This window comes from Pleurodeles waltl, chromosome 1_2 (assembly GCF_031143425.1).
Source record: "Pleurodeles waltl isolate 20211129_DDA chromosome 1_2, aPleWal1.hap1.20221129, whole genome shotgun sequence".
NCBI classification, from domain to species: Eukaryota; Metazoa; Chordata; class Amphibia; order Caudata; family Salamandridae; genus Pleurodeles; species Pleurodeles waltl.
In genome coordinates this window covers 92,254,182-92,279,736 of record NC_090437.1, presented here as the reverse complement: position 1 = coordinate 92,279,736, position 25,555 = coordinate 92,254,182, and the positions used below count along the sequence as shown (strand labels likewise).

Below are 25,555 nucleotides of genomic sequence, written 5' to 3'. Positions count from 1 at the left end.
TAGATGTACAAAGCAGTTTTCAAGTTGCAAACTGCGAAGCAGCCCGTTTGTGACTTGAAAAATGATATTTGGGATGTACAAAGCCCAAACTGCTATTCGATAACTTGTTACTGAATCGCAGTTTGGGATTTGCGATGCGGTATTAGGAAGGGGCGTGTCAAGGGCATCCCTTCCTAATACCGAATCCAGATGGTATGTAGGATTCTTTTGTGACCGCGAATGCGGTAGCACAACAATCGCAGTTAGCACCAGTTTCAAACTGGTGCTAACCCATTCACAAACGGGAAGGGGTCCCTATAGGACCCCTTCCCCTTTGGGAATGGCAGTGAAAATATTTTTTTCAGAGAAAGCAGTGGTCCCACGGACCACTGCCTTCTCTGGAAAAAAATGAAAAGAAAACTTTTCATTTTTGATTTTGAAATGCATCTCGTTTTCCTTTAAGGAGGGTGGCCATTCACAATGGAGTCGCAAATTGCGACCTACCCCATGAATATTCATGAGGCAGGTCATTTGCGACCCCATCGGGAATCGCAAACAGTGTCAATAACACGCAAAACCTGATTTTTGTACATGTGGCCCTGAGGTGGGGACAATTCACTGGTCCCTTCTAATACCTTGCATGCTAAGGATTTCTGGAAAAAATACTCTGGTGAATGAACAAATGAAGAAGTGTTATATACGGTCTCAAAAAGGGTCAACAATTGCAGGCACTATCCCTGTTAGTAAGAGTGAACTCATCCTACCTATGTTTTCAATGCACAAGAATATGTATTCAGACAAAACGGCAGAACTTATAATGGATCCAATAAAATTATATATTTACTGTAATAACCTGCTTAACATATATGTGAAGAATGTGCATTCCCCCACTGTGCTGTTGGAATCAATGTAACAAAAAAATGTTTGTTCAATTCACAGTACTTCTTTCCCCCTCCAGGAATTTCAGGGACCCACACCTCAGGGCAAATAAAACATGCTGCACTGAATAAGCTGCCCCCACAAGTTTTCTGCAACCTACAAGGGAGGCATCTGATCAGGATCTTTTGAGGCTAGGCAATTGGAAGGAAGATTAGCAGAGATGTTCTTCCTCTGAGGATATTTCAGATTTTTACTCTTCCAGGGAGAAAGCAGTCTTTGCACCTAACGAAATCGCTGAAAATAAATTGTCAGCCTGTAATGAGTTACAATTACAAAGTACTGCACAAATGAGCAAGTTACTTACCTTGTGTAAAGTTCTTATGGTGGATAGTCTAACCACAGATTCAGCACCCTGTGAATACCACAAGGTGCCAGACTGGATCCTGAGACTTTCTACAGCAATTCTTCCAGATGTCAGTAGGTGGCATTGTACGGCTCCGTTCCACTTTGGATGGGATGTCGGGCTTCTACACAGCTGCCACCTCTGTGCATCAGTTTCTTTCTGATATTCATCAGTCTGTCGGACACAGATCCTTAGTAATGAGATTGTGCCAGTGTACAGATCTCTAAATCGGAATGTTATTATCATGTACCAAGAGTCTATTTTGCACAAGGGGAAGGTGGAAAGGGGGCCAGGAGAGAGGCAGGTGGTGGGAGAGGGGTCAGTGAGGAATCTGTGGTTAGATGGAACATTACCAAAGAAGAGTAACTAGTTCTTCTGATGTATACTTCGAACTTCTGATTCCTCACCTCATGAGCAGATACCAAAGCAGTACCGCCCCCAGATGGTGGGTCTGTGGAATGACTTTATTCAGAAAATCCGGCAGAACCGAGTGGAAAAATACCCTTCCTGCCAGACCACATTATCCAGGCAGTAGTGCTTTGTGAACATGTGAATCAACACCCATGTAGCAGATTGGCACCTAGCACATCAGTGCTGTGGGAGCAGCCTTTGCTTTGGCAGAATGAGCACAGGTCTTCTGGAGGCTGCTTCCTGGCCACATCGTAATAGGGTTTGATGCCTAGTGCAATCCATATGGAGATGTTTTATTTTCTGTAGGCGTGTTCCTTATTCACCCCAGAGAAGCCTACAAAAAGCTGATCAGCCACCCGATGTTTCTTGGTATGATTGATGTAAAGGTTTAGAGTTCTTTTTCAGTCTAGACGATGTAACGTTCTATCTTTGGATGGATGGATGGATGGGGCACGGCGAAGAAAACTGGCAGTGCACTAGACTGGCCAATGTGTAAAGTCATGACAACTTTCAGAAGGAATGTTGCTTAAGCACTTAGGTCTAGTTTGCACAGAAGGAAGGTGTTCTATGGTTGCTGGATATACAGTGTTTCCATTTATTTTTGTGACAATCTAACGTTATCGCTACAAAGAATGCAGTCTTCAAGGTGAGCAGTCTAAGAGCCCAGCAGTGCAATGGTTCAACTGGAGTGCACATAAGGAAAGTGAGAACTAGACTGTGGTGTCAATAGGGCATCACTAATGGTGTAAGAGGAAGCATATGGGTCAACATTTTGAGAAATAGCGTCACAACAGAATAACAAAATTAAATAAAGGACGGCTGATAGGTAAACATAAAAAGGCTGAATAACCAACAAATAACATTTAACCTTTGCCCTGGAAAAAGCCTTATTGGCCAAAGATCAACAAAACAGCAGAATATCAGACCACTGTGCATGTAAAGGCTAGATATTACATGAGGAACACCAGACGATAAACCACTCCCAATGTCCCAAATAAATTGTTTTAGATGAGCTGGGTCTGGCTGCAGGATGGCATTCACTACCTGAGCAGGGAGTTCAAAAGCCATCAACCCATGAGACTCAATCTCCAAGCACAGAGGTGTAGGTTGTTCAGGCTCAGATGGAGGATCCTGCCTTGTTGCTGCAACAGGGTGTCCTCTTGTTGAAGCAGGATGTCTTCCAGAAGAGGAAGAGGACAAGTGCTCATGGCCAGAGGTTTTGGGTACCAGACTCCTCGACCAGTCCAGGGCTACTAGCATGGCTTGGGCCCAGTCATTTATGGTCTTCTTCAGAACTTTGGGCAGGAGAGGAGGAAAGGCGTAGTGGAGTCCTGAGCTCCAATTCAAGCGACGGGATCCTCCAAGCGAGAACCCCCGTGGGAACTCCAACGCAGTCTGGACACTGCACGTTTTCCACGGTCAAGAAAAGATGGAGTCAGGATTTTGCACACTGCCGGATGACACCTGGTGCCACCATGGAGTGCAACATCCACTGGTGATCCGCTCGGCAAGGCCAGCTGTTTTCACCCCGCTCTGACGTTTAAAGATCCTGCCAGGTGCTGTACAACAAATGAGATGCCCTTGTGGTTCAGCTGTCCCATAGACAAAGGGCCTCTTTCCAAAGGATCCAGGTACTCATCATGCCCTGTTTGTTGCAGTATCACATGATGGTGGTGTTGTCTGTGAGAACCTGTATCTGTTCCCCCTTTATGGGCGGGAGGGACACTTTCAATGCCTAGTGAAACACCTCAAGCAAGCTGATGTGGAGACGGGTGTCTGCCAGATACCCGAGTCTTCTGAGTGCCACCTCTCTTAGACGGTCTCGCCAACTCAGCAACAATGCGTCTGTTACATCTGTTAGCTGTGGGTGAGACAGGGAGATCTGGTCTGCCAATGGTCCAATTGCAGTCCAGTAGCTATCACTGCAGGTCCATTGCAGTTTCCTCTGACCCCTGGATGCAATCCAAAAGTATCCTTTGGTACTGAGCCCACTGACACTTCAAATTCCACTGAGCGCCCCCATGTGTCACCTAGCAAGCTCTACAAGTAGGATGTTTGGAAGCCAAGAAGCCTCAGAGATCGCTCTCACTGTGACCCAGGTCACAAGGCTTAAAACATCAAGATCACAGTCCAAATGTCCTGGACGCGAAAGCATATGTGAGGCTCAGAAAAGCACTGTGTCCAGAATGGCTCAAATAAAGGGAAGCCTCAGTGAAGGAGTCAGATGTGACTTTGGGTTCATAGAATACCCCAGCAACAGATCAGCCATTTTCACAATGTGGTCCAAGACTGTGAAATGAGCTTGCCTACAACAACCAGTCATTGCGCTATGGGAAGCCTGGCATCCCCAACCTCCGAAGATGGGCAGCAACCACCACCATCATCATCATCATCATCATCATCATCATTTCTGTGAACTCCTGCAATGCACTGGTAAAGACAAAGGGGAGCACAGAGAAATGAAAGTGCTCATGGCCTACTTGAAACCATAGGTCTATGGGACTGCAGGGCAGGGATGTGGAAGTAGTGGTGGAGCTCCGACACCACTATCCAGCCTCCTAGATGCAGAGCAGACAGAACTTGAGCCAGATTGAGCATTTCAAACTTGTCCTTCTTAAGAAATAAATTCAGAGGGCGAAGATCAAGGTTCTTCTTCAGCAACCAATGTGGGGATTGCCCCTCAGGGACTGGACCCTGATGGGTGGATCCCTGGCCTCTGCCTCAAAAAGTTTGAGAAGCCTTTCGATGCTGAGGCAAAGTCTGATAAAGCCACCGCGGGAATCTCTTTCTGAAGCCTCGAAACAGGCAAAATTATTGCAGGTGGTGTTAGCCCAAAGGAGTGTGCTGCTTCCCTGCTCTCCCTGAAACACTTAAAGGCTGTGTCCGCTGGCAAGATCTCTACCACCATGTCCCACAAAGCATGCAAGTATATACCCAGGAGGCAACAAGAGTTCACTGAACTGATAGCAAAGCTAGAGTAGGAGAACTTTTGTTTCTTGAAAGTTTCTGGGCATGTTGACTCTGTCCGGTAGGATGGTTGGAAAGACATTGGGGCTCAGCCTGTTTACAGACGTCTTACCAGGCTTTTTAGCATTGGGTGTTAGAGGATAAAGGCAGAATCATCTGGAGCGGTTGTGTCTCTTCTAGCTAACTGGCAGTTCATTGGCGGGCAAGAATCTGGTTTTGCCCAGGTGCCCAGCAGTGTATCAGTCAAGGCCTCAATAAATGGCAGGAGTGGCTCCTAGTTGTAGGACCTCTGTAAGGATGCTGATTTTTACCTCAGTGGTGGAAAACTGTAGGTCAAGGACCTCTGCTGCCCTCCTAATCAATGTAAAAGAGGCAGACCCTTTTGTGGCTGGAACTGAAGTAGAGGAGTGTAGGACGGTGTCAGGTAAGTTATTGAGCCCACTGGCATCTTGTAGGTTCAGAAAAAGGTTTTTGTCCTCATCATTGGGGGCATGCAGTTCAAATGCAGAGGAAGCCCCTGAGAATTAGAGTAGGCTGGTGGGCATAAGGTTTGCAATTTTGATTGAGGTTGCGGCAGATTCACTTTACAGTCTGAAAGGACTATATGTTCCACCTTTGGTATCGACACTCAGGGTTCCGGCATTAGTCTTGGTGCATATCCTAGAGCTGAGGATGGCCCTTAAAGAGGGATCAAGGGCCACAGCCTGCACTGAGAACAGATCCAGAGGGGTAACCGGACTGGACGCCCTCTCAGTTCCTTAGGGCCCATAGGTGCCCCAGAAGGATCCAGTAGAGTACTGAATATCCACAATATGGCATCGCCGAATTCCTTGACCTGTTGTGGCATTGCAGATTGGTCCTGGAAACCAGAGGAGGGAGAGAGAAGTTGTGGCCCAGAGGTATATAGGACACTGCACGACTCTGCTTGGAGGGAGGGGCGATACGAAAAGGAGCCATGCTTGGACCTCTTGTGCTGCTGCTTCCTCTTTGATTTACTTGATGACTTGGATGTTGAAGAGTATCAGTCACAAGTCTGGCCTCTGGAAAGAAAACCCCCTCCAGCGGGAATGGGCTTTCCTAACAGTCTCTGTTCTGTGACTTAAAATTTGTATTTGCGATCCTGGCTGGCCTTCAGATTAATCTTTGCAGACTTGTCACACAACACTAAATCATGTGAGGAGTTCAGACATCAAAGACAGACCTTGTGAGGGTTTAACACTGACATTTATTTGTGGCAATCCTTACATAGATATAACATTGTTTTAGGAAGGGACATGGGAGAAATGTTGCGAAAGTCTGTCAGGCCTGACAATTCAAGGGATCAAGCTCTGGATGTGCATCAGAAGGCACAGAAAGAAAACTAAGCTGCATAGGGAGGAGGCTGCTATGCAAGGGCCCCCAATGTCGAAACCAGAGCAGGATGGACAGACACAAAGCCACATGTCGCCACCTACCGATGCACAAGGGAACTGCTAAAGAAAAGTTTCTGGATCCAGACTGGAACCTTAGGGTATTCACAAGGTGAGGAATCTGCGGTTAGAAGAATCCATCAGAGTTGAGCATCCATGAAATGTGGACTTATGGACTAATGTCTCTAATTAGCTGTTTGCTGAAGCTAAGGAACAAATGCCCAGTTTGGCAAAGATTGGACAATGAATCAGGGGACCAGGACATTGATGGACTAGGGAGAATCGTGCCACAGAAGAAAACAAAAGTGACCAGATAGTTCTACAATTAATAAATGGATACATGGAAATGGAGGAGAATATTTTCTGGGAGTTTCAAATGGAACAGCACGGTCAAACTCCAAACACAAACAAACCCAGCAAATAGCAATATAATCCACAGATATGTCTAAGGATTATCAGTTTACCTGCCCCTTTTCAGCTCAAATCCTTTAGCATCCCGCTTGATAGCTCAATCATTGAACTTTTTCTGTTGGAGACCACAGGCTCACTCATGTTATCTATGAATTCAAGTGTATTGTTTTATACAAGGGGAAACCTAGGCCATTTAATTTTTATAACTTCAGCTTTGTTGGTTCATCTCTGGTACCCATCTTCTTATAAAATTTCTAATATCTTGGAATAACTGTGCAGTTGTGTTTGGAAAGGGATTATGACCCCATAGAATTTTTAGTTAGGTGGGGTCCTTTTTAGATCACTGAGCCAACTTTAAAGAGGATTCTGGCATTAAAAGGAAGCAAACTAATTATGAAGAATTAAAGAAACATTTTTTACTTGGCCATTAGCCAAGTCGAAGCCTGAAAAACAACTTTACTGGCTTTTGGGAGATCAGCAAGCACAGTGTTCCCTCCGTTCTTGAAGGTCGGAATGGCTTGATTTTTAACTATAATGCGATATGGAACCCATGCTTGTTCTGCAGTTTGACCTTTACTATAACCAGTTTAACTACAAATTTCTTCAGGTGTGATTTCACACCCAAACTTTCAATGAAAGCCTTAATTTTGTGTGGCTGGAAGTTTAAAAAAAACGACAGAAAGATCAGAAGAATTTCGCCATAACTAGACATATTAGAAAAGTTATACCGGAGGCAAAAATAAATGACAGCACTCCAGTCTTCCAGAAAAGCTATGGCTTAAACATCATTTTCTCTGAGAAGAAGGCTGAAAGACATTGAAAAATACTTGCATTAGTTTAATTTTTCAAACTTTGTGATTTTTTACCAATTAGCGGAACATCTGGTCTCATGTTAGGGAGCCTTTTTTGTGCACTTCATGTGAGCATGGTAGTTTTGCATAGTGGAAAAATCATAAGCCTGGGTTAAACCTGAATTAATAACCCCACAGTTTTCAAAGATTATAGTTATTTACAAATTATGAACTACAAAGAAAAAAAAAACTATATTAAACAATCTCTTATGACAAATAAATAGTTGTACATTGATAAAACCAGTGAATAAGTCATACAAACCTTATGGCATTATTTCACAGCCCACACTTCAAAAACAGAACAAGCAGCTGAATATTTTAATAGAGAATGTTTGCATTCTCTACTAGTGTGGCTTCAACTTTCCTGAAAGTTCATGAAGAGGATTCTGTCAAAACTCAATATTGTGTCAAATGTGCAGTGGGTATGGCTCTCCGCCCTCATGGTATTATACCCCTGTCTGTCTTGAGTACTCCATGCCCCCCCCCCCCCGAAAGGCCTAAACTATTGGCCCTTCAGTTCCATTGATTTGCAAGTTTAGACAAGTTGGCACCTGCAAATATCACATGCCCTTTTAAGATAGTCATGTTTCTATTGTGAACCATTGGGTTGTACCACTGTGCACTTGGGTTCAATGTACTTGATGTCAATTACCGTTTGTATCTGCTGCCTTCTAAGCTATTCATCTGTATTCAACACATGATTTTTCCCAGATTCATTTGGAAGCCTCCACATGAGACACATGCCTTTCTAGAACAACTTGCCTCGGTCCTGGCCTCATATCTGTATCCAGACCCACACCAGCACCTGTCAAGTTCATCTCAAGCTTTGTCCCTGCACTCATTTCCTGAGTCCCCCGGACCTTCATTGCTACTGTCCTGTGCAACCTTGTCCCTGCACTCATTTCCTAAGTCGCCTGGACCTTCATTGCTTCTGTCCAGCACAACCTTGTCCATGTACTCATCTTCCGAGTCTTCCCGAAACCCTCCTGCGCTCTAGTCTTCCAAGTCTCTTCGGTTGACCCGAGATCCTGAAATCTTCAATGCCTCAAGTGTCTCCCTTAATGAGCTATGTTTCTGCCTCTTCTCGAACTTAATGCAATGTCCCGCCTGCTTTCTTCGAACTACAGCCCAAGTGCTAGTCAAGGCTAAGTACTTACCCCGAGAATAGTGTACACTAATCCATAGTAGCATTTGCAGGCCTGTTATCTACTTGCTCATCCTGGCTCCGTACACTTTCTCCAAGTCTTGGCTTCTGAACTGTGTTGTTCATGGACTAGACTCTGTATGAAGTTGATTCAGAAGAAAACAACTTTTGTACTGAGAGTAATTGTGTTATCTAGCCCACCTTGGGAGTGCACCAGCCTTGAACCGAGTGTAACTATGTTTTTTTAGCATACCTTGAGAGAATACTAGACTCCAACCCTGTACCAAGTGTAGTTGTGTTTTATAGCATACCTTGGGAGTGTCTATAACTCAAATCCATGTTTCAAGCACAACCTTGAGAGTGTCAGTAACTCCAACCTTGTGACAAGAAGTAACCTAGTTTCACATATTGCCTTGTTTCCAATTCGAGCCTACATACAGACTGCCACTGGGGGAGTGTCATTAACAACAATCTATGTTCTGAGTTTACCTGTGGATTGGCTAGTTCTTCTTTAAGAGCTCCAGAAGAACTATATTGATTATCTGGTTGATCTGCTCTCATGTTACAATTATTAAGAAATCTGTAAGTGTGAAATATTGAACCACTGTATTGATCCTATGTAGAGGATTTGACGTGTTGATGGTAATTGCCTCATCTTATTATTTCTAGTGTGTTGCGTTTCACAATAAACAAAAGTGCAGTCTCGTATACATCCACCTTCTTCTAAACTAGAAGGTCCCAGAAGTGAGGATCATGTCAAGCAGAGTAGCACCATCACTGAGCAGAACCAGTACCGCAAGTGTTAATTTAATATTTTGCCCCTCCCTTCTTCTGCCTTTGGAAGCCGCCTTGGAACTAGAAGTACTGTCCCTGGTTCCAGCTTCCTCTTGATTGGGAGTGAGGGTCCAGCATCGGCTCCAGTATTGTCCCCCTGATTTGAAACCAGTTGAGTGCATGACAGATTCTTTCAGTTTCTACAGAATTCCATCTTTTCCCATATGTTAACAAAGATTAATGAAGTCTGTTCAACTTTCCTTAGCTATTGGTCATCCTCACTTAGAAGATGCTTTGTATTATCTGGAAGTCTCATCAAGGAGGATTTATTTTACCAATTTCAAACCTTCCACCTCCCCCTGCCAACTGCATATTTTTTTGGGCGGGGGAGGGAAGGATCCTAGTTTTCAAGTTTATTAAAGCTTTTGTGACTGTCATAGCAGCTTAAAAGATTACGGGTCTGTTCAGCTATCTTTCAGCCTCATAAGATAATTTTCATACTTCCTTATATCTAGAAGTCTCGGACTCATCAAGGAGGAAACAATGTGTTTGAAAAGCTTTTGATCTTTTATTTCACTAATTTCAAAACACCCATGGCTGGTGGAGAAGTGTGGCTCAATGGTTAGAGTGTCAGATCCTGATGCAGAAATCTGGCTCGGGACCAGGGTTCAATTCCCGCCTCGGCGGGTCTTGGGCTCAATTTCCTCGGACCTGATAATTCTCACATCGGTGCCTAATCTAATTCATGGGTCCCACTCTGTAACTCTGGGCAATAGCTTGCTTAATCTCCACAACGGCCCCAACAGCGCTGGGATGCCTGGCTTCACCTTGGAGGTTGCCCAGGAGTGGGCACCTCACAGGGAAAAGCCAGGAGGGGTTCCACAGCGGTATGCGTACAGCGCCTTGAGACCCTAACAGGTGAGTAGTGCGCTATACAAGTACGAAGTTTACAATTTACATGGCTGTGTAATTTGTAGGGGCAGATTTGGTTTTCCAAGTTTATTAAGCTAAAAGTTTTGTGGCTGTTCAAGCTGCATAACGAGTACCGGTTTTAAAATGCTTTCTTCTAAACTGTTCCTTTAATTCTATATTTCTGGTCAACTAGTGGAAATCGAGGTGAACATATATTATCTACACATAGTATGTCCCTCCAACTCTTTAATAAAGTCGATTTAGCCTGACTTGAGAGTCATGGGAGAATTACTCAAAATGTTCATATCTAATCTGGCTTCCTAATCAGCCATCTACAACAATATTAAAATTTAGGGTAAAGCAACACCATCTGAATGGACATCTGTTAGAGATCCTTCAGGAATCTAGATGGGCTACGCAACTGTGGTTTGCCCCCACGTTTATACTAATATAGATTGGCTTTATTTTGTAGAGCTACAATGCTTGTTTTTGAAGCCAATCCCTTTTAAGTATAATATAACCTCAATAATGCAGGCTGTTTCAATGCAATTTATGGACATTACCTGTGCTATGGCAAGATCTGTAATGGTTTTACATTTTGATGTATATTTAATGAAAGGTATTTTATGGTTTGTTTTTTGTATCTACTGTTTAAGAGACGTCTATCTTAAACTGATTTATGAACAGAACTTTGTTTGCCACCCTTTAAAAGCCTGGAAAATCACTAATATCTCTGCTCTGCTAATTCTGGTACGAACATCTTCTTAAGGCACATCATTGTGATAGATACCTTCTTTTCCTAGTACAATGCTCTGAAAATGTATGTTTACAGAAAAACCATACTGCTTACTGCCACTCTCCTGGAAGAGTAGTTTTCAATTAAAAGTTCTTAAGTTTAAATGTAAAATATTAATCATACTTCTATTACCTTTTTTTTAATAGAACATTTAGCGAGACAGCACTTTATGAGCTATGCACGGTTAGTGATACAACAGCCAATGGAAACAAACAAAAGCCCTCACTATATTTCAAATAAACCTCTTCCATTACTTCAGAACTTTACAACCAAAGCTACTGTGCCTACAGCAAAATAAAAACAACTAAATAAATGCAACCTTATTTAACAAACTGCTTGCGATAAACACCTGAAATATAATTTTAAAATAAAGGCAACAATAACAGCCATGCTGGTCTAGCTAGACATTACACAGAAAGGTACTGACAAGATACTAAGTAGAGCATTAAAGAGTGAGCAAGATTATACAGTACAACACTACAAGAAAGTGCACACTGGTAATGGTGCACAAAAAAAAATAATCTTACCTCATGGTTATAATCTAGGATTCCTTTCAAGATCTTCTTTAAATTGCTTATCTGTTGGCAGATATAAAGAAAGTCAACAAGAAGAATACAATTATACTTTTGTAATTATAACTCGCATTAATCGCTGCTACACATTTCAGTTTGTGCAACAGATTGCGTTTTTTGGGGAAGACTGCAGAAGTGAAATATCCCTCACTGCAGGAGCTATTCCCTTTTCTTGAGGGGTAAGAAGAAGCCTCAGACTGAGATCATTCAGAAGTGGTCATCGAATTAGGAAAATATGTTGAGAGAGCAGCTTTGCTTTAATGAAATGTAATAATCGTATTTATCTGACGTGGGTTCCACCTCTTTCTAGTAACCACACTACACCAATGACTGTGGCCGCTGTAAAAGAGAAGCAATGCAGCAGTGGTGTGGCTAAGAAGGGACTCAGAAACTGCTCATGGAAACAGAGCAAATGTCAGTGGCAGATGCAGATTCTGTGGATAGAGCTGAAGCTATAGAGCAGAAGCACTGGAGAAGTGTGGCTTTAGGATGGGAGGTACCCTTGATGATAGAAGAAATAGCACTGGCTCTACCTCCAATCTCAAGACCAAAAGCAGATGAACAACTGACAGAGGCACCTTAGAGAAGGCTGCATAGTCATGGTGCAGCAGGAGCAATGAACAAACAGAATGAACACTAATCCACTTCTCTCATCATCAGCCTCCAAGAGCTCATGAATTCTGACAAACTGACAAAGAGAAAAGCAATTAGAAAATAATGTGCAATCAAATGTAAGCAGAGACAAACTAAATCAGATACTGTTTGCAAGAGGGCAATCAACAATTATTTTACTATTCCTTTGCAGTAGCTATGGAGTCTCTACGATTTAACTGGGGGCCGATTCTGACTCCTGGTCATCTGTCCAGTCATCCAGCCTCTCTTCTGACAGTTTGATAATCTGCTAAACTGAGGATGAATGCAGACTACTAAGGCACAACATGGACAGAGTCTGAAGAAGTGTCCAGCTGGATGACTGCCCCGTTACATGGAAATCAGTGAGGGTGAGCCAGTAGTAGGGCCTAGAGCAGTGAATCATTGGTCGGAACTGGGCATTGCTGCAGCAGACCAGTTTGCTGGGAGATGCGTTGCCAACACAGCAGAGGAGATGGAACTCAGAGCTGGGGATGACGCTGTCCCCATTTCTTGGTCGGGAAGACTAACTTAAGCTAGGCTAGGCTAGGCTAGCCTACCCCACTCCAGGCCTTAGAAGCTTCAAGGAACAGCTGTGGCTTTATTCTATCCTGGGTGCAACAATTACACTATATGGTGACTTTAGGCTCCACCTCGTTGAATGCTGCACATTGCACCCCTACTAATAAAGCTAGTGGACTGATTTAGCTCAGAGAGGCATGCTGGAAGGCAGAATCCTCTCTGGCTTGTGAGGTTGGGAAGCAGAGACTAAGACAGACACTCCGGTGGCAAACACACTTCAGGTGAAATGGGAAAAAACTGCTTACATTTTAGAGATCTGCAATAGGGGAATAACTCTGTGGCCCAGAGGAGATTGATGTTCCATGAGCACCAAACAGAAACCTGTTAGCCTGTGTTGTCCTTTACTTTCCTCTTTGACCATCATCTACTGCCCTGTGCTTGTGTCTTCCGTACTTAGACAGATACTTCCTGATCCTAGACAGCTCAGATGGAGGCAAAAATTATGGCACATCCACAGGAAGCTGGTGGGCGTGGAGGACAGGAAAAGACACAACAATCTAGGTTTTATGTGGGTGCCTGTAAGGCTAGTGCATGGAGGCAGGTTGACATTCGCAACAACGTTTCATCCCAATCTCCTGCAGTTTGAGTTCTCTCCCCATCTGGAGTTTCAGAGGTCCAACAGAATATGCTCTCACCAAGTGCCTATGCCTAATGTCCCCTGACCCTTCAAAGTATGCTTCAACTAGCATGCTCGGAAGGTCATATCTCTCACCAAAGAACATCTCTCAGCGAAGAACATAACTGTCAATTTCTGTTTGACAAACAGAAGATATCAGTAGAATTCTCACAAGAAACTGTTGCGAAACAAAGAGATTCTTGGCTCTATGTCCCCAACTCAAAATAAGCATTTCCAATGCAATAGGTCACACATTTAATTGGGTTGAAGCTACTGGGCATTGTAAGTGCATAACTGAACTTTTTTGCCACATTAATTGGTCAAAACCTGACGCATATTTTGGTCCTTTCTGCCAAATAATTGCAGTGGCCCTGCATATAACTAAAGGGCTAGTAGGCATACTGCAATATTGATCTTAAACAAGGCCCTTAAAAGTGCAAAACTTATTTACTTGGCAGCTGGTACAGGCGATGTTGCCCGCGGGGCAATGAATGAATAATTGTACTCAAAGAATGGGTGCTTACCAGATCACTGTCCCTTTACTGCAGTCTGGGGAGTCGAACAAAACACCTATGATTTTTCACATGCTTGAAGAGAGCCATCCCACATGGTATTAATGATCCTCATTTAGTTGTGAACTGAAATATTAGTTATAAAATACTGACCATTGTACAGCATAATCAACTGTAAGCTCTCCTCGAGGTTAGTTTTATAAATACACGCACACACAGCTCAAGTTTCACAGACTCAAACATGTTTAGTTCATCTAGTGGGGTTTCTGTTTTGTATTCGCAGCTTGTACCACATTATAAAAATAAAACTACAAGTCCCAGAATGCAAAGCTGAAACAAACAAAATGAGCAAAACATACATCGAACAACTGCACGAATATTACTCCAAGGTCAGGTTCGAGTTTTCAGTTATAAAAAATAAAACTACAAGTCCCAGAATGAACGTGTGTGCAGAAAATAACGTGTACTAAGCAGATCAGAGGGCATCTCATGTAAGAATGTCAAAATAACTCAGGCGATTAATGTTCTTTTTGGAGACAGAAGGTTCTTTTGTCTAGTGGAAGTCTGGACTCATAAGGTAGCGCAGAGGGTAATGTTCTTTCTGGAGAGAGGGCTAATGTGCCTGCTGCAAAGAATGTGTACTCGGCAAATCACAACGTGCATGCAATGTAAAAGGTCAAAATAACTGTTGATTTATGTTCTTTCTGGAGAGAGAACATACTTTTGTCTAGTGAAAGCTTGGAGTTATCATAGGTAGTGTACAGGGTTAATATACCCAAGTTAAGAGAGCATATAATGTAAAAACGATACCACTGATCAAGTTCACGCTGTAAGCACCATGGTAGCCAAGAGAACACAGATATAAGAAAAAAGTAGTTTGCCCATGCTGAAGTTTATCAGCAAGTGTGCAATCATCTCTGTAACAGGGTTGGTGTCCAAGGCGGTAATCAAACCACCCCAAGGTGGGACAAACGTACAGCATTTACCAATGACATCAAGGAATTTTTGAAAGGCAAGCGCGCAAACGAATGAAAGTGATTGGGGTGAGGTGGGTGCGGTTAAAAGCCTACAATACTTACAACAGGTCAAAGCACTTGAGTGCTTGACCTAAAAAGGGACATTAGGTATGGTCAGACTCCTGAAACCAGCATCTATGTTGAAAATAAATTATAGGTAGTCTATGAAGGACATGGATAGAGAGAGGTCATGGTCCCTAGAAATCTTAGTTCTTATGCACCCTATTGCTTTTTTCTTTGATGTTGGTTGTGCTGCTGTAGTAAAGCACTCTAGTGCCTGCTTGGAGCCTCTATTTTTAAATGTACATTTTTCACTTAGAATTTCTTTTTAGCTGGTAATCTTTTACATGGTTTTTAGTTTATGTGATAATGTACTGAGAAGTCATTGTACAACTTGCTGTTGACATTGATGTCATCTAGTCTGTACACTCTGTCCAAGGCTGAGTACACGCAACGCAATGCCTAAACATTCTGTCCAGCTTGCACGTCTGACAGTGTGACACTGACACGAATGGCGCTTGTATTATAAAAACTGTCTCTGCGCCACATACAGTTGAGGAGCACTTCTGCTGGGGTTATCCTAGGACGCAGCACGCAGTGCCAGAGATGCAGCTTGGCTGATTGATGCTGATCCTGAATCTGACCTCTACCCTTCAAAGGGCCAATAGCCTGGATTACACCGAATCAACTTACTGTTACATCTTACCCAGGTATGGGGGAGGGGCAGTCAGGGTTTCCCAACAGATCTGGCAGATTGTGCTCACACTACGCTCACAGTAGTATAGGTAGTTATCCTATCCAACATAATAACAACCATGATTAAACTGTTTATCTTTGTCACCATTTTTATAATGCTGGTTACCATGCTTTGTCTTGTTTGCCTCATCATCGCAATGCAAGGTTTTTATGCACGAGTAGGATTGTTACAATAAATGTTTTAAAATATATTTTTGCATCTTTCTGTGTCCACTATTTCCTTGGGAATCTGAGTAGTCATTTTTGAGGTTGTGGTACCCTTGTGTGGTTAGGGGTTAAGACTGGGCACTGTGAGCTAACTAGGAATCGTGTAAACATTTCCTGATGCATATGTGGACTGAGTCTCTATACTCTGACGTTTATGTTGAACAGATACACAGTCCTACTTGATTCGTAGTAACTGCATAATATTGTCTTTGTGTGGTCATATGTTTCGCACCATGCTGAGAGTTCTATGGACTGCCTGGCTGGTTTGAGGTAATTCTCCAATGCGGTCCTGCCTTAAGGGGTAAGAGTTGGGGGTGAGCTGTTGCCCCAGTGAATGGAACTCTTGTGTGCTTCACTGAATGTTTTCTGTCATTTCTATCAAGGGTTCCTAGCCCACCAGTTTAAAGAATAGGACAGTATTAGATTCACTTTTGGGATCCCACTAGTGTAGTTCACCACCTTGCAAAGGTAGTTGTCTGTCTGGACCCGAAGCCAGATCAGTGAACCCTTTCACCCCTACGGATCCACACACCACTGGGCCCCTCACAACCTAGATACAAGACATAAGTTTTTTGGCGTCTGCATAGGGCCGGACTGTAGAGAAGGAGACAACACTATTCCCAGGGATCAGTTATTGTAGTGCTTTAATGTTATTGGCCTCACTGCATCAAAGTAAATAGGACACTGAATTGCACGGCTCTCCAAACACCAAGCTGGTATAATTATCTATGGAACTCACTAATCACCCCCTCCCCAAAATGAATCAGACACACAGGAGAGCGACAGGAAGGAAAAGTGTTCTGTGTGCAATAAAAATGTCACCCACTCATAGGATGTAATTGTGTCACCCTCAAGGAAAGGTTTGGCTATCCGCCTGCAGCGGACACTCCCACTTCACATTGTGAAGATGTGGAAGGACCCGAGAGGAGAATGTATTTTTGCTACATTTGTGACAAAACAGGGTACCCAGTGGTGGGCTCCATCTAAGCATCGTAAAGGAAGATTTTATGTCCTGAATATCTCAAGACCTTTATGAGATTAAGAGGTTAAAGTTGAGGACCGGAGGGAACAGAACATTGCAGTGGACTCTGAGAAAGAACATTGAGGGGTCGGGCTTTGGCAACTGCAATGACAGGTACATACTCTCTGATGTCACAGATAACCATAACTTGGTCTATCTGTTGAGGCCTTTACACCTGAAAGGCAGGAAATACTATTTCACCCTTGTGCACATGGGAGTTGTACATGCCTTGATTACTTCCTAACTTTGCATGACATACTGCTTGATCCAGTCTCAAGTGACATTCTGGATTGTGGCATTTCTAACAAGGAACCAGTAGTTTTAAGTTTCTCCATAGGTCTTGTATCTTCGCTGGTACAGCTCTGGAGGATGAATACTAGTCAATATACATTGCCTGATAAAAGACAGGAGATCAGAACCAACCACAAAAAAAATGTTTGTTTACTGTCAAGAGTTCAGTAAGCTTAGCGCAGGCTCTTTGGATGCATGGAAGTCATTACTGTGGGGGGGACTTCTGAGAGAAACCTTTGAGAGAATCAGTGCTACACAAGAGTTGGCCAGTGTCCGTCGCTCTCTCCTACGTGGCCAGTGCTGCTGCTGTCTCCTGACAGAACCTACCGGCTCCGGTTTCGAGGCCCACTTCCACCCGCAGGCACCCATCTGCGCCTCATCCCTGGTGCCCTAGTAGCCATCTGTGTCAGGTCTGCCTGCCTTTTTCTCTTTACATCCTTTTCTGTATTTTTTGCCTTTTCACTCTGTCAGCTTTTCTGCCATTTGTGCACTTCCCCACACCCTGCAGCTGCTGCCCCCACGCCCCGCCCCCACTCTTGTAGCACTACCCACCCCTTCCCCCTCCCAGCTGACCAATCCCTCCCCCTCCCTTCTCTTTTCAAAGGTGGACGATGTGAAGCCGCACGCAGCCGGTGCACCAGCGCCGTGTCAAAGGCACGCAAAAGGAAAGCCCGTCTGCACCTGGACCGTGCCTAGCGCTACAAACCTTGGATCTTGCACATCCACTGATACGACGGCGGGACCCTCCACGCACTGAACCCTGGACATCTGAGCACCTGCCACCATGCTTCCCCCAAGGGCACCCACAGACTTTTCTCCTGCCGCCAGTGCCACCTCACCTTCTCCGCACGCCAAACGTCAGACCTCCCAGTGCCAGAACCACCTCAAGTGCATCCTTCTCAACCTCCGCTCCTGCACAAGCATGCCATGGAGATTTCAGACCTAATACACGCCACCCGCCCAGATATCTCTTTCCCCACCCAAGACATGGACTAACTCAACATCCAGACCAAACATCGCCATCCCTTGCGACAACAAGCAGCTCCGCAAGAACAGTCCCTCCAGACCAGGAGGTGGTATAGACACTCTCGACCCCATTTTCCCCGCTTGCAGCAACATCATCATCGACAACTCAACCCCACTACACTAGATCGACACTGCTAAATCTACTTCTCCATTTCCACACCTACAGTGTACATGTTCACAATGCGCCTTTCCCACAGGAGCTGGAACCATACCACAGAGGAGCAACTCGTCAGCACCCTCAGCAACACACCCCACCCTCACCCCTCCCGACACAACAGATGCCAACGCTTCAGCAAGCTACCTCCACAAATGGATCACCAGCTGCGCCAATACCCTACATCCTCTCCGAACTACCACAAGGAAACACTCCTCCAAGAAAGCCAGCTGGTTCTCCCCCGCACTCCAGGAATCAAAGCGCACGTGCAGGAGGCTGGGAAAAAAAGTGGAGGAACAGCAAATCCCCAGAAGACCTTGCAACCTTCAAATCCACCACAAGATCCCACCATGGCCTCATCAGATTCACCAGGAAGACTGCCCTGCGGGACTGCCTCAACGCCACCACACACAACACTAAAGAACTCTTCTACGTCAAAGAATTTGCCAAACCACAAGCCGAGACCACTAACATCCCTCCATCTCAAGATCTCTGTGACTGACTAACCACATTCTTCCATCAGAAAATCAAAGACATCTATGACAGCTTTGGACCCCAAGACTCTCTGAACTCACCAACAATGCTCCTACCAGGATCCACTGAACCCCCACGCCTCCTGCACCCCGTCCCTCACGATGGACAAGACTCACTCCATCATGAGCAGCATCCACTCTGGTGCCCCTACCCATTCCTGCCCCACTACATCTTCAACAAGGTCTGCACCTCAGTCGCGCATGAACTCTCAAGACCATCAAATGCTCCATAGAGTCAGCAATCTTTCCCGAGGACTGGAAGCACACCAAGATGCACCCACTTCTGAAGAAATACACAGCTGACTCAACGGATCTCAAAAACTACCACCCCATCTCGCTGCTACCCTTCCCAGCCAAGGTCGCTGAAAAAGCAATCAACATTCAGCTCCACCAAAAACATCGAGGACAACAACACCCTGGACATCTCTCAATCAGGGTTCAGAACTAACCACAGCACCAAAACCACCTTGAAATCCGCTCCCTCCTCGACCGCAGCCAGGCAGCAGCCCGTATCCTACTAGATCTTTCAGCCGCCTTCGATACAGTGTCCCGCCGCATTCTATGCGCCGGACTCCACACAGCTGGCATTCGCAGCAAGGCCCTTCGATGGATACACTCCTTCCTGACAGGGAAAACACCGAAAGTCAGGCTCCTGCCACACCTGTCAGAACCTACAGATATCAGCTTTGGAGTGCCCCAAGGATCCTCACTGAGCCCCACGCGGTTCATCATCTACATGACCCTGCTCCCCCGATCGTCAGGAGCTAAGGTATGAGCATCATCTCGTACACTGATGACACCCAGCTGATCATCTCTCTGACAGAGAACCCATCAACAGCCAAGAAGAGTTTCAGAGACGGGATAGAAGCAGTCGCCACCTTGATAAAAGAGCTGCCTCAAGCTGAACTCTAACAAGACCGAGTTCCTTATTCTGGGAACTTCCTCCTCAGCCTGGGAAGACTCCTGGTGACCCTCAAAACTCAGCAGGCCCCATCCCCACAGGCCAAGCACAAAACCTTGGCATCATCCTCGATTCAGCGCTCACCATAACCAGACAGGTCAACTCCGTTGCATCCACCTGCTTCCACACCCTCTGACTCCTACGGAAGATTTTCAGATCTATACCAAGCGACTGCTGAAAAAACGTGACACACACCCTAATCATGAGCAGACTTGACTAAGGGAAAGCCCTCTATGCTGGAACCTCCAAGAAGAACCTGAGCAAGCTGCAACAAATTCAGAACACCGCCGCCAGACATCCTGAACATCAGCACCTTGAGACCATATGGGTGAGTAGTGCGCTCGAAAAAAATATTTGAGTGATAGAGTTGCAGGTATATCTCGAGGAAAATAAAGTGTGGGACTTAACCCTAAGGTACAACTCTGTCCTGTCACCCTCCTTGTTGAGGGAGCTCTCATTAGCCAAGCAGGGAGCTTGACAGGCTTTTCACAGCCCAGGCTGAATGCACTTTGGCACATAAAAGGTAGAGGCATTATAAGCATGAGGCAAAGGCTGGTCACTTTCTAGCAATTCAGCTTCATCAGAGGGTCTCTTCGTCAGCCATAATGGCAAGTTAGAAGGAGGATGGTAAATTATTTACACACTCTTCTGATGAATGCCTCATACCTTAGGCAACTGTATGACTCTGAGCACTTATCACATCCCCAAGGGATTCTAAAGTCTGAGGCTAGTAAAGATCAAAGTGGACAGGTGGCATCCTTGCCAAGTACCATTTAAATGGGGAAGGGGTTAGGAAGAAAATACCAACAATCTATAGTAGCCACTAGGCTGCATACATCGATTTCACCTTCCTCACAAAGTCTGGTGGCATACTCACCTTTTCTACCAAATGTAACAATCCTGTACCCAAGCATTCTGAGAAATCTGTAACAACGAATATCAAGGAAGAAATGAAGGGCAAGGGATTGGACTGAGTGCTGAGAATGTCTGCATACAAAACGCCTTCTATTGCCCACTGCTGACATTCTCCTCATACTGTCCAATCCCTTGCCCTCCATATCTCCCTTGATGTTCATCATTTCTGCTTTCTCAGAATTATTAGGAACAGGATTAACATAAATAAAGCAAAGTATTCCTCCTCGTATTCAAACTAGGAGGGACACAGCAGGATGCTATCAGTTTATAGACGTTACCAAGAACCTGAAGTATTTGGGTGTGTTGTTATTCAAGTTTTGGAATCTATGGCTTAGAACAGCATCAAACTGTTGTTGCAAAATACACTGAAGGACATCAAAAGATGTTACCTCTGGGTTGATCTCTCTAGAGAACGTCACAGGTGGTTAAAATGAACATAGCTCCAAAGTTCAATTATATACTTGGTTTGTTGACTGTTATCCCTAGATGGTGTGGGGAAATAGACTTGATGCCAAGGGTTCCATCTGGAACAGGTCAAAGCTGAGGCTCAAGATTTTGAAACCCTATGCCAAGATATGGGTCTTTGTCTTCCCTATATGTACTCTTATTATCTTATTACATATTGTGCAGCTAGCATGTATTTTTTGGGACAAGTGGTGTCGCTCCTGCCTAGTAGACATTTGAAAAACACATAACAACAAGATACAGGTCAGGTATTAAGCATATTTGTTTGTTAGACACGGAGGGGGCACACTAACTTTTTTTAAACTTCACCTTTCAGGTATGCCATGAACTGCACAAATAACTTCACCCCCACTTACACGCTGAGGCTTTATTGTGGGAGAAACGCCAACCCTAAAAGTGGAGGGTCCCCAGTCTTCTAGGCTGAGAGGTCAGAATACGCTTTATGCATGTCTCTGTGTCTTTATAGTGCTTTCAAGATCCATACAAGCACTATAAAGATCTACAACAGGAGTATAGCTGTAGGTGGCTGTATAACCAAATTTTCCACTGTGTTTGGTTTGTGGTGGGGCCCCACACGACAATGTACTGTTGTCACCCATATGGACTTACATGAAGGGCATGTAAGCCTGGGGGTTGTTCAATGCGGGTAGTTTCAGATCTCTATAGTACAATTATTGAGTCCCTACTCTCAGCTTCTACTATCAAATTGTTAAGTCTGGGCTGGAAAGGTATGTGCACTAGCACGTCGGTGTAGGACTGAGCCACTGTCTTGAGTCACTCTAGGGAGGGACTGTGAGGCTGTGCTTAAAACCAAGTGTCTTTGAAACCGTCGATGATTGTCAATGGTTTCTACAGCACCCACACAGTTTTCAACTGTGTCCGGCTTCCAATTACATTTTAAACATTCTGAGGTCCAAGCATTATTTTGGGTGTGATCTCCTTGTAATGGCATCTAAAGCTGTAGTCCATGATCTGTCTCAATGGAGGAGGCAGTATGACACAATTTTTGCTGTGGCGATAATGTGCTTACCAAGGAGATGGAAGGATGCCTCACCCCTTCAAGTGATTGATTGCTTCGGGATAAATTGGTAATGGTAGAACAGGAGAAAGTGATATAGAGGCATAATGACCAATTGGCTCTATTTCAATATATTGCACCACTTCCTGACTCACGGTGCTAATGGAGAGAGCCTAGCTCACTAAGAAACCCTGGTATCGATAAAAGTGTTGTGTAGCCATTTTAGCCATAGCTCCATGCACGTTATTTTAACACACTAGGCCAAGCCGCTGTGCACCTTAACCTAGGTTTATTTTATTCAATTTAATTTTATTATTGATACAATAGCCACTTTTACGGTCTTGTTTTATTTTCTGTTTAACTGTTTTTGCCTAGGCCAGCACTCTGTTCTCAAACAATACATTTTTGATCACTCTGTGCTTCTTCCAAGGCTATAGCGCGGTACATTGCCGGTGAATATGGTAGAAGTTCAGTCTCCAATATTCGTAGAAAACACACATCCTTACGTAGGGAAATTTTCCCAGAACATCTACTGTGTTGTTATAAAAACACTTCTTTGTCCCTTACACGTTAGAGGGAGATTCCAGACAGAGAACCACAACTGTTTGCTGATTGCTTCGCTACAGATGCGAACGCAGACCGCAGGCCTGTGCTCAGGTATGGGGGATGGTGTCTTTCCAGGGGAACCTGAAGGGCAGAATTAGAGCTTAACATGCTGTGCTCTATCATAGCTTAGGTAGGAGTTAGTCTATTGGCAATAGTGACAATATGATAGCATTATTTTTATGCTTTACTCTTCTCGTCACAATTTTAATACTGTCATGTTGTGTCGTACTGGTTATTGCAGCGCACGCTTTGCTATCTAAGATGCAGTTGTTTTATAAACTCATTATTAAAACATATACTGCCTCTGTTTGTCATTTATATATGAGACTAAATGTAACTGAGAGAAACGGATGAGACCTGAGTGACCACGGCTTCCCTGAGAAACCAAGTATGTCATGCACTCGGCTGCCTGGTCATTCCTATCCTTGGGTAGAGATGAGGCACTGCTAGTTAGCCAGAGCAAAACCCCGATCGGAGCGACAGGCGTCACCCGCAGTGGATTAGACAGTCGCCCACACCGTGGGCGATTCTGCCGCTCAAAATCCAGTAGTCTCATTAGAATAATAAGAGCCTACGTGACAAAAGTAAGGGATAGTTTTCTAACCAGATTAATTATTCTTTAGTTTTACGCGAGAGTCACTGATGGAAGATACCATTTCATGGCTAGTGAGAGCTGGGAAGCATAACTGTGAGAGACTGCTTTCCAAAACATTGAATTTCCCTCGTCTTCCTTCCACTCGCCTCCCTCCCCATGCTATGTTTCTAAGCAATATGAACGAGGAACATGAATATAAGAGCCAACTGACAGAAGAGAATTATTAGTGTGTGTCGTGTTAGACACGATGATTGCGGACTGCAACCAATGAGCCCAGGGCTGGTTATGAACATCAAGCATGGGTGGGGGGCCTGCCATGGGGTTGAACACTTTTCCTATCGTGGGGCTGGTGCTATGGCCTTTGTGCCAGCATCGGCAGAAAGGCTTGCTCTTAGGATTGAGGACTTTCTATGCTTGTGCTTTGCCCAGTTCTCACATGACACTGTTACTCACAGTGGGATGCTGGGCTGACTGGTCACTGTAGTGAGATGAAGCTTCATTGACCTCCATAGGAGTAGTCTACATATCCTGGCCAACTGAGCAGGCTAACAGGGTTTCTGGGACATGGTCCAATGCTCTTTAATGTTCTGAATGACAATGAAAACAGGGACCTGTGTATTTGTATGTTTTCTCTGCGTTCTGAGCAGGTAAAACTTTCTTCATGTACTTTGTTGAAGAGTCAATGTTGTATTCTACATAAAGAGTTTTTTTTAAAGCTTGTGTGTGTCAGTCTTAAATCATAATGATAGCATACTCTAATCCAGTAACCTTTGTGTTTTGATAGAAAGTCATCAGATTCCCAGAGCTTTATCAAGCATTAATAATGTAAGGTTAATTAAACAAAGATAAAAGTTATAATTTGAAACATGAGATAAAAGTCACATAGATAAAGAGATAACTGCCTGCCTGTAGCATATTAATAAAAATAAAAAATGTAGAGAACCGACAAGGTCTATAATCAAGGCCATAAGCATATAAAACATGGTTACCTTGTATGAATATAATCTTATTTTCGACTCCCAGATGAAAACCATACATCAAATTGTTTTTAAACATCTACAAATTGTTGCATCTAGTTTTAACTGGAATAGAAAGTCAAGAAGAATAAGGGAAAAAAGCTGGTGAGAAAGTTGAAAAATTGGCAGTGAATTTCTAATATTATTGGTCAGCTATGTCCATAATGGGGATACCTGCAAGCACAAAGGTTGAAAGTATACATCTGTAAGTCATATGTTCCTCTAATAGAAAAAAAGAACTGTGTCAAAGACAAATTATCTCCATTATATAGAGTGAATCAGAATTTTACTCTGGAATTTACTACTGGATTCAAATTTGTGTTCTAATGACTTCAGTCAAAGCAGGGATAGAAACCTTAGGAGACATATTTGAGCAGAATGCACATGGAAGGCTTTTCTAGTAACAGAGGGTCACGTCATCCATCTTTAGAAAGATGTTGTTCTGCTCATGGTTTTAAAAAGCTGGCTTAGCTGTGACCCAAGCAGAGGAAGCGGGCCCCAGCCTGATCAAACCCAGATATCCACCCAAAACTGCACCTGCCTCAAGTGCACAGGACTTGAGTCCATCGACCTGATGTGGGCACGGCTGAGGAATGAGAAATAGAGCCTCAGGGCACATCCACTGGATTGCGCTGATGAGTTGCAATGTTGCAGAGGCCACCAGGAGAGGGGAATATCACAATGAGAAGGGTGATCAAAGTGATACCCTCCCTAGATATTGGCCTAAGCGCTCTTCAGTGCTGGACCAGATCTGTATGACTTGGACTGCTGCACTGGCAGGAGATTAGCCACAAAAGCACTGCATTCTGCCACAGACAGAATGAAACTCTGAGCATGTTTCACATGGTGCTGGAGAACTCCCTTTGGTGCTGGAGAACTCCCTTTGGTGCTAGAGGACTCCCTTTGATCCAGGTGTGACTTACTTTAACCCAGGTGAGTATTGTCTGTGGGAGCCTGGCTGTAGAAATGAGGCATAATGTCTGGCATTGACTGTTACTAAGCTGAGGAAACTCTCCTGCTCATGCTTTTTGGTGTGCCCAGGGGTGCTTGGACTGTCATGGTGCCCCGCCCCCAGGAGCCATACAGAGATAAAACAGATTGTGATTAGCCTCGCAACAGTCTTAAAC

General features: G+C 44.2%; 1 protein-coding gene across 2 annotated transcripts in view; it reads right to left on the bottom strand.

Moving 5' to 3' along the window:
* Positions 1-25,555, bottom strand: part of LOC138297109 (protein Hook homolog 3) — an 803,252-nt gene that overhangs the window by 639,200 nt on the left and 138,497 nt on the right. For both annotated transcript variants that reach the window (XM_069236612.1, XM_069236608.1), the window contains exon 4: positions 11,464-11,514. In XM_069236612.1, the coding sequence (XP_069092713.1) occupies positions 11,464-11,514 (51 nt within the window). The remainder of the gene's footprint in view (positions 1-11,463; positions 11,515-25,555) is intronic.